We start from the raw sequence: 9,901 nt of genomic DNA, 5'->3' as shown, positions 1-9,901 counted from the left end.
GGTCCCCGTCACCTATGCCCCCCACATGGAAGGAACAGGCTTGGGTTGGGGGGTTAAAGTCATGAAATGAAAATGACTAATAGATTTATTCCAGCTGTGATTTAGAAAGTAGCTTGTGCACAATCACCTGTGAGCAGTTAGTGAATACGTGCATTTTAACAAAGTAATTTGCTTAAAATTTTCAGATGAAAAGTATGAGAGAATGTTTGTTTATTCATATCTATGACCAGAATACTCGCCTAAAACCAGCAGATCACTAAGGTATAACTAATGTGTCCAAAATGAATGCCATACTTGAATTGCCGGCAATTATTTCATTGCATTTGTACACTCCCAACACACAAAACATTTAAGGGTAAACTTCCACTTCATTCTACTTTGCATGTATTTTAAGAAACGGTACAGTTCTCACATAAGGTAATAATTTAGTACCAAGTTCAGAATGTAAATACACTGGAAAATTTGAGTATAAATGACAATATATACATCATTTGACAACAATCTCCAAAGTTAGAACAACTGTCAAATGTATAAAATATACAATATAAAATAAAACAGTGGACATGTTATATGTAAAACAATGTGAAAACACCTATTCAGGATATTTTATCAGACATGAGATCTATGGTTCACTCCAGTCAGCATGTTTCTATACTTTGCAATCCATACTTTAACATACCTATAACCTTACTTATTATTTTTAAGAGTAGAATCACCTTTTGAAATATCCCCTTAAATAAGATGTATAAAATCAACTGCAAATTCATGAAACCAATTCTCAGTTCCTTCTTCAATTTAATTTAGTTTGGAAAATTCATGAAACAACAAAAATTAAAGCATATAATTTTCCTTGAAGTGACAACTCAACATCCGCAATCTGAGTGCACTACTTTTAATCTATACATATTCCCTCTATGTATTGATGCAAAATATCCTCTCTAAACACACCTGCTTATATAAGATAACATCCACAGTGATCAGAACAAGTGATTTTTTTTTCATAATTCTATACACACAACAACCAATTTTGAAAATACTTTTTGCACTCTCTCTAAAGGCAGCAAAATTGAAACCCTATTTCTTGCACACTCAGGAGAGAAAACATACTCACCTACCACGACCAAGCAAAAGACAGATTCCCAATCAACAACAGAGCCACGATGATAACATCCTCTGAAGAACTCTATCTAGCAAGACTTATTATTCTCTCATGCAGTGTTGCTATCAGTGGTATGTGGCCTGTTTGGAAGACAGTAGCTAGAGCTGCTGGAGAGAAATAGCTTGAAGTGAAGAGAAAAACTTGGCTTTCCTAACTTAATAGCTCTGCTGTAAAGTTGTGCAACAGTGGTTCAAAATTCTTGTCTAACGCCCTATCACAATAACAAGTTACAGGTATGGTTATAACAGGCAACTATCTCTGCAGTAATAATGTTCCTTAGGTACATCACCAATTACTGGTCTTGCATTTACATATTTCTCTGCAATACAATATATCCTCCTTCATTTTTCTAATAATGGCAAAGAGTGAAATAAAGACTTTTCAAAAGATCTTAATTTTTATGCCCTGCAAACTGTACATAAGGAATCCAAAAGTAGTACTCTTCACACATGCATGGAAACCTATAATATCAATATCTATCGAAATTATTTTGTAATGCAAGGCGGTGATCAGAGGGAAAGGTCTTCCAGTTCCTTCAAGAGCTTATCTTCTGTGGCTATTTTCGACAGCTGATTGATCTCTAACGTCTTGCCGCTCTTTTGCTCTGCCTTCAGTTTGGCAATGGCATCGAGTTTCTGGGAAGATGAATGGAGATAATTAGGATGTGGTTGTAAGCTGTCATAAGAAACTGTTTTAAGTCATTTTTTAACTACAAGCATCTTATAAACTGTATATGCAAAATATAACAACAAAATAAGGTTTAAAGCTGATACTCAAAAAACTAAACAAGCATAAATATTGCTGATTAAAACAAAACAAAAATTAAATATGTAAAAAATTCTTGAAACATATTACCCAATTGCCACATTGCAATAATACTTGCCATGCCTACAGTTATAAAAGTTTATTTATTGTCTTTACACATAGATGGCTCTACAGGTACTTAGTCACCAAGGAGTCAGTTATTAGTCCTACATATCTCACCTGTTTACCATTTTCCTTGATTTTTGGAATGCTTCTTTTATACTATTTTATTGTCTTTAATGTTATCTATAATCAATTTGATATTTTAATAATCTTAACATCAGTAAGACTAATAACAGTATCATTATGAATAGTGTTAGAAGGAAAAACACATTTTCCTGCCATTTCAAGGAATGGATAAATCAAGCCCGATCATTAGAGACTCCTTGGTGACAGAGTACATGTGGAGCCATCTGTATGTAACAAAATTCACAAAAAACTACAGGGGACCACACATCAGTTGGGTTAAGTTTCACTGGAGCTTTGTCACCAAGCAGTCAATTACATGGCCTACCCGACTCCAACAGATTACCCCATTCCCTGTGATACTATTTATGATTTTTTTTTTAATAACATCATCATCATCACTGGTGTTATCATCATTATTACTAATGATATGATCATTCATAACATTATTAAACAATGCAAATAGCAATAAAAATCAGGCCTTTTCTTTCAAAAAATTTATGGAACATGGGATATCAGGTAAGCCTTGTAATGGCCTACTTGATGACAAAGTACTCATGGAACCATCTTGTAAAATCAATTGATAAACTATATAACAGTGGACAGGTGATGAGCATATGCTCTCCTGCCATCATTTTTTTTTTTTTTTTTTACTAATGGATGACCCTAAAAAGTTTAAATCACCAAGGAGTCCGATACTAGATTTACCTGGCCACACCTATTTCCCCCATTCCTTGTTATACACCCACTAGTGACAGTACATTTTCAACTTGAAAATAATATTTTCCAGGCAACTTCAAAATCGGCCCACATGCAAGTCAGGGGATCAGAGAGCAAGCTGCAGAATGCTATTGCTATTACTATTACTGTTGTTATTCATACTATTACTATAATTGTATTTAAATAATGCTAATATCCATAACAAAATAATCTTTCACAGAAATCCTGGTAATGGGGTATATGGGTAAGGTCAGGCAGGCCCAGTAACTGAACCTTCAGTGACTAAACATATGTGGAAGTGTTGCTGTGTAAAAAGAAAAATTAATCAAATAGAACCATAGTAAATAGTGCATTAATACAAGCCACCATCAAAAAGTTAAGTTGTGAGATGCATACTATAATTTTTTTTAGAAAAAGTGACCTTTAATGAAAATATCTTTAATATTACCTTGCTTGCATTCCACTCTTGACAACTGCTCTACAATGCAATATAAAACTCTCATGCATACCATTACTCTTATACCATGGTCACTACTCTCAACAAGTAATGTCTAAATCGATATACCTTTTTGATATTCTTGATCTTTTTATCCTTATCGGGGTCTCCAGTCAGCTCAACCTGAACGCCAGGTCCGGAGGCTGGCGCAGCAACACTGGCTGGAGGAGATTCTGGTTGCGGTTCCCTCCAGTTCTTGCCCCCTTTTCCTCCACTTTCTGCTTCCTCTTCACGCTTCTTCTTGGCTGCCTCTCTCTTCTTCTTGTTTTTCATTGCTGATTTGGACAGCTGAGCGGGCTCTGTAAGAGAGTAAAAATATGTGCTGATACATCAATTTTTATGTAAAAAAAATAGTAATAATAACAATGAATAAATAAAAGGAACTGACAGAATGAAGATATTCAGGTAAAGATATTCTTACCCTTATAAACACTTAGGATCCTCCTAAGGCTGAATATTCAATATGATGAATAAATACATAATGTACAGTATTGTTTGGAAAACAAACATGGCTTAAAATTCTGAGATAAGAATATACATTATTAACTCATAATAATGACCTTAGTTGTTTTCCTTCTACATTTTTTATTCTTCTTCTTACCTTCCATCTTCAATGGATCCTCCATTTGACTCAGGAATTTCTTCTCTGTTGATGGTGCCCCAACAGGACCACCTTTGGCACCTCTCTGGGATGGTGGGATGTACTTCTGCTTGGAAGCTGTAAAAGATATGTATATTCTTTAATAATAGCTTTTAAGGTTTCATACATCTTTCTCTTCTTTTTATCTATTACGATTCCATATTTGTTTCGATACTTTTTTATCTCAATCATTTCGACTATTCTGAAGTACAACTAAATTTTAAAATTATATACCTCGCATGTATAACTATTTCTTGCATGCATAAATATCAGGCCTGTAAAACATTTTCATTCATTCATTCCATACAATGAAGTGACAGAATCTACCTTACCTGTAGCTATGGAGGATTCAATGCCTTTGACAGGTTTGCCCGACACAGTGAAAGGCTTAGCTAGCTGGGGATTGGGTAGAAAACTAGCAGCATAGAGTTCATCTACAAATGTCTCATGCTGCAATGTTCCTGAATAGTGCCATATCTTGTATCTGAAAAGATCATTAATACATCAGCCTTTTCCCTACAAAAATAAAATTGATGCTTTGAAACTATTTCAGACTGTTTATATAGAAAAGGGGAGAGTGCATTTGTGCGTGAGTGACTGTTTATTGAAACCTACCCATTATTGACTCTCAACCTTGGAGAGCATGTTGCCGTCATCAGATACTGCCCACAAGGAGCCCACTTCACATGTGTTGTATCGGAACATTCAGTTTCCCCTATCTTCTTTTGGTTGGCTATGTCCCACATCTATAAGAGGTTAAATCTGTTACAAGGATCTGATCTATTGAGAATAATAAGTAAAGAATGGTACATAAAGAAGATAATTATACTGAGACATAAGTGGGCATAAAAGATATTCCCCAATTTGCACATAAATCCCTGTTGCACACTCCAGTCACCTGCAACTTACCTCAAACCTAGCTGCAATGTTACCAAATCCACCAATCATGGCAATGTTGCCGGCTGGATTCACAAGGATGGTGTTCCGGGCCCCTGAACCAAACTCTGCAATAGCTTCGCACTTTTGGTTGAATAACGTGGCCTTAGAGGGCATGGTTCCATACACAGCAAAGAATTCCTGCCCATTTGGACACCAAGCAACAGAGTGGATGTTTCCTGGCTTTGCTGGAATAGAAAAAAATATATATTTTTTTAATTTCTTATAAAAAATAATTATTGTAATTTTTCCTTTCCTCCTCAAAAATCAATCAATATTTTACCTGGTATGCATGGGGTAATATTTTGATCTTTACAAAATAATAATAATGACACACTTTTAGGCCTATAAACTATCATACATATTCATTCTAAATAGATTTCATTAATATGTAAATAATAACCTCCCTATTCTTAGATATTAAAGAGTAGCAGACATGTCTACCTTAATTAAATAAGTGCTAGCACAGTCATGGAAAATATAGGATATTTATGAAGGGAAAAAAAAATCACTTGTCACAAACCAAACGTAAAATCAATTACAACAAGGACTGTAGAAGTCACATACACCATTCCTATGTGGCAACTGCAAACATAAAATAAACATATAGAAATCAAAAAATATATGGTAGCAATCAAGATACACCTTATGACTGATGACACTGCTCACTACATACCAAATGTTATTCTTGTGGCATCTCCCTTTATGCTAAGGAAGAACAGCATGTGCTCTCCGTAATATGAAGAGCCAGTTTTGTCCATTTCCGCTCCTGTTAAGATTAAGCATGCGGTGCACTGCTTGTTCCAGAAGTTGTCAATTGAGTCTACCTGATAACAGAAAAAGAAAATTTGTGTTTTCAGTTCAAAATCAGTTATTAATATGTATAGAGTAAAGTCTTCCATGATTTTTACAAAAAGAAAGAGGAGAAAAAGGAGAACAAGAAGAACAAGAAGGAGGAGCAGAAGGAGAGAGAGAAGGAGGAGAAAGAGAAGAGGAGGAAAAAGAAGAGGAAGAAATAGAGGAAGAGGAAGAGGAAGAAGAGGAGGAAGAAGTGGAGGAGGAGGAGGAAAAAGTAGAGGAAAAAGAGGAAGAAGAGGAAGAGGTGGAGGAAGGAGGAGGAGGAGGAGGGAGGAGGAGGAGGAGGAGGGGGAGGAGGGGGAGAAGGAAGAGGAGGAGGAGAAGGAAGAGGAGGAGGAGAAGGAAGAGGAGGAGGAGAAGGGGGAGGAGGAGGAGGAGGAGGAGAAGGAAGAGGAGGAAGAGGAGGAGAAGGAAGAGGAGGAGAAGGAAGAGGAGGAGAAGGAAGAGGAGAAGCAGGAGGAGGAGGAGGAGGAGGAGGAGGAGCAGGAGGAGGAGGAGGAGGAAGAGGAGGAAGAGAAGGAGGAGGTTGAAGAAGAGGAGGAGGAGGAGGAAGATGAGGAAGAAGAAGAGGAAGAAGAAGAGGAAGAAGAAGAAGAGGAGGAGGAGGAGGAGGAGGAAAAAGAAGAGAAAAAAGAAGAAGCAGAAGAAGAAAACAAGAGGGAATGAGAAGATTGAAAAAAAAAAGAATATTAATAATAATAATAATAATAATAATAATAATAAAATAGGAGGCGGCACAGGCAGAAGAAGGAATTAAGAGGAAAAATAATCTATTGGGAGAGTCAATTAATGGTAAGAGCAATACAATCACAACCAGCAAATGCAATCCATACCTTGAAGAAGCTTTTGTTGGCGAGAGCATTTGAGGCTTCCTTAAAGTCCGGATACCTGTATAAATGTACAAAAGCTGGAGCTCCTTGCACGCCTGGAAGATATAGGAAATCAGAAAAGCAATTGCATAAACGAAATCACAAGGAGGAAGGACACGAAAGAGACTCCATAATTTTCAACAAAAAAGAATTAAAAAATAAATAAAAATAAATAAATTGTCAGCCGTAAAACTTTCTACAAAATTATAATCAAAGTGTAATACAGGAATGAATGAATTATCTTTTTTAAATGAATGACAACCCATTCCTTATAATTATTTGTATGATTAAGGCATAGTTGTGTTTCTAGATATATATCTATAATACAAGGAAAAAAGTGCTCAAAATATACCTATATAGGCTTAATGAAAGTTTATAAAGTCGTCAATTTAGCTAAACAAACCTAGGACTGACTAACAATCACACCAATATATTACACAATCAATATCAATACATTTTTGACACACAGACATAAAAAAATGTATAGAAAGAATAAAAATAAACTCACTTGGCATGAAGAATGTAACATAGTGAGTGTTCTTGGAAGGAGACAAGCTAAAGGACTTCAGTTTTGCAAGAACCTTCTTTTCAGCCACAGTTGAAAGGTCATTTGCCTTGAAGAAGTGGACTTCACTTGTGATATTCCTTGCCATAATTGCCTCATCAGCTGTCCACTGTGGTTGCCTGTGATTATAAGGGAAAAAATAAATAAAATTTGCTAAATATCACAATACCTCAATCTCTTCCCTACAGATGTATGTATGTATAGAGAGATAAGATAGATTGATAGATTGATGGATAGATAGATAGCGAGATACATACAGTCATATGTATTGTACATGCACAAGTATTGCAAATGTAAAAATTGCAATAAATTAATAAATCTAAAAGTACTAAAAGGAATTATTAACATAGAATTTTTTTCACGATAGTCATGAATGGTTAACAAGAGTTTCTTCTTACCAACTGATCTGGCTCTGCTGGAAAAATGATCGGAGCAACTTCTTTTTACCTACATCATACACGCTCAAGTTAGGCTGTGCTTGGTTTTGATCTTTATTTTCTGGAGGGGGGAAAGATTAAAGATTAGGGAAAACAAGCTTAATCTCACAGACATCAGACATGTCATTGTGCATTGCAGTCATCATCTAGACCAGTGGTTCCCAACCCTTTTTATACCTGCACCCCTAAGAAAATTTTACTGTGTCCTTGCACCCCCTTTAAATTTATACCTTATTTAAGGATAAAGGAGGTGAATTTATACTAAATATGATCAACAAAAGAGAATATTTTTTTTCATTTTCTAGTAATATAACAAAAATCAAACATATGGACAAGAAAACATGTCCCAGATTATTTTAATAATCACTAGCTTGAAATATCTAAATGTGAAAATCAAAGAACTAACTTTGTTTATGTAATGAATTCTCAATTCAATGGCTCTTTTCTTCCGGTTTCTTGATTATGAGTAATAAATAGATTAATTGCTTGTCCTCAAGATGGACACTCCTCACACTCCAACCAGGGGTGTAAGTACCCCTGTTTGGGAAACAGTGATCTAGACACTCCTTATGCTTCATAATCAGTCATTCAAACAAAGCAGATGATTACATGGAACAGACAAATGAGTTAACAAAGCAAACAATGAAGGAACAAAGGAATGGAGATGGAAAAAATAGCTGTACTTACTGATGTAGGTGTCCCACACTGCCAGGAAACTGCCCATTGGTGAGAAGCAAACTTCCTGGGCACGTGGATGCTTCAGGGATCCAATCTTCTCCCATTTTGGAGCCTCCACCACATGGACTCTGAAAAGGCAATCACATATTATCAATTTACAGTGGATACAGTTCACAATCCTGTATATTGCGTATATTTAGGCATAGTATCAATGCTTCGTAACAAAATAAACAATTTTGTTCTGAAACTCTATACTCACTGGCCATCAGCAATCCAAGCAAATCTTGAGCCATCGTCTGCAATGGCAAAGCCCTTTACTTTGCCTTCAAAGCCTTCAAAGTTGGATGTGTTGCTGCCAAAGTTGGGAGCTCCATCGGCAAAGTAAATGCCAGTCGAATTATGAACTGCAAGGCAAAAACAGAAATAAAGAACTCATAACACTGTAAACAATATCAACTGTATCTTTTCAAACTGCTTCTTATAAGTTAGGACCAAATTACAGGCTCTTATCCTCTTACAGCAATTAGCAAAAGACAAATATCATGGACAAGTTTTAGGACCTACAATTGCTTTTAAAATATGATGTTTTCCCGACAATCGTCGGGATTTAAACCGAAAATGGTGCAAAGCTGAAAGACTACCTCACCTAGCATACTTGTTGGCACAACTCTACACCATATATATTCTGGTAAGATGGAGCTTAGACTGGAACCTCATTTGATGATGAACTGCCTGGTATGTGTGCATATTATACTATCTTAACAGGATATCCAGAATTTGCTTCCAAATGCCAGTATTGATGGGTGCATAATCTATGGTGGTTGACATGTGTGACATGTGCTTAGCCAATCAATGCCTTGCACATTACCTTTTGAAACAGAGATTGTGATTGTTGGGAACTATTCAGGTAACGTAGAAAAAAAATTACTATATATCATGATTTCTATACTGTGCTAGAATAATGGAGTCATGAAAAAAGTTAAATCTATATAACAGTAACCTACAAACAGGTATATTTCAAGGAAATTCAAGTATCCCAAAAATCCTTTTAACCTTATTATTTATCAGGATATCTTGCAAAAAAGAAAAAGAAATATAGTACCCAGAATCCTCTAAGTCAGTGTGTTTAAGGGCAATGGCAGAGGAGAAAGGGTGTTAAGAGGCTGTAAACCAGAGTTATTCTGTACTGTTATTCCAAACGATGAAGGAAGTAAGTAAACAATATTACATGACCTGCTCTTTGCAGCACACCAGTAATATTAAGTGAGCTGCTTCAGATGGGTCGAAGAACAAATTAGCATCTGATGTAGTAATTGTACTTCTGGAAATTCTTCATAGAAAGGAAATCACTATAAGGCCATTTTGGCACTCTGTATTTATATCTATTCTACTGGCTGATCACTTTTGCTACTAACAATGCCTGGATGACAATGACCTCCACCAGGAAAACAGTTGCCTTTCTTTGGATGATTAACTCACTCACGACAGGAGCCCTTGGCACCATGTCACACCATATGATGGGGTGTGTGCAGAGTCTGCTGCTCTACGGAATA

General features: G+C 36.0%; 1 protein-coding gene across 3 annotated transcripts in view; it reads right to left on the bottom strand.

Moving 5' to 3' along the window:
• Positions 1-371: 371 nt before the first annotated feature.
• The window catches only part of eIF2A (eukaryotic translation initiation factor 2A), a 16,678-nt gene continuing 7,148 nt past the window's right edge, over positions 372-9,901 (bottom strand). For 2 of the 3 annotated variants that reach the window (XM_070135048.1, XM_027383658.2), the window contains exons 2-13: positions 8,608-8,752; positions 8,358-8,476; positions 7,632-7,731; positions 7,177-7,352; positions 6,633-6,724; positions 5,618-5,768; positions 4,915-5,129; positions 4,621-4,751; positions 4,338-4,489; positions 3,967-4,083; positions 3,435-3,664; positions 372-1,794 (exon numbers count right to left, since the gene is read on the bottom strand). In XM_070135048.1, the coding sequence (XP_069991149.1) occupies positions 1,669-1,794; positions 3,435-3,664; positions 3,967-4,083; positions 4,338-4,489; positions 4,621-4,751; positions 4,915-5,129; positions 5,618-5,768; positions 6,633-6,724; positions 7,177-7,352; positions 7,632-7,731; positions 8,358-8,394 (1,527 nt within the window). In that variant the 5' untranslated portion in view covers positions 8,395-8,476; positions 8,608-8,752 and the 3' untranslated portion in view covers positions 372-1,668. Of the gene's footprint in view, positions 1,795-3,434; positions 3,665-3,966; positions 4,084-4,337; positions 4,490-4,620; positions 4,752-4,914; positions 5,130-5,617; positions 5,769-6,632; positions 6,725-7,176; positions 7,353-7,631; positions 7,732-8,357; positions 8,477-8,607; positions 8,753-8,994; positions 9,220-9,901 lie in introns of those variants that run through there. The other variant, XM_070135047.1, reaches the window with a different exon arrangement.

This window comes from Penaeus vannamei, chromosome 20, assembly GCF_042767895.1.
Source record: "Penaeus vannamei isolate JL-2024 chromosome 20, ASM4276789v1, whole genome shotgun sequence".
NCBI lineage: Eukaryota > Metazoa > Arthropoda > Malacostraca > Decapoda > Penaeidae > Penaeus > Penaeus vannamei.
The sequence above is the reverse complement of the archived record's forward strand: the minus strand, read 5'-3'. Positions and strand labels throughout refer to the sequence as shown.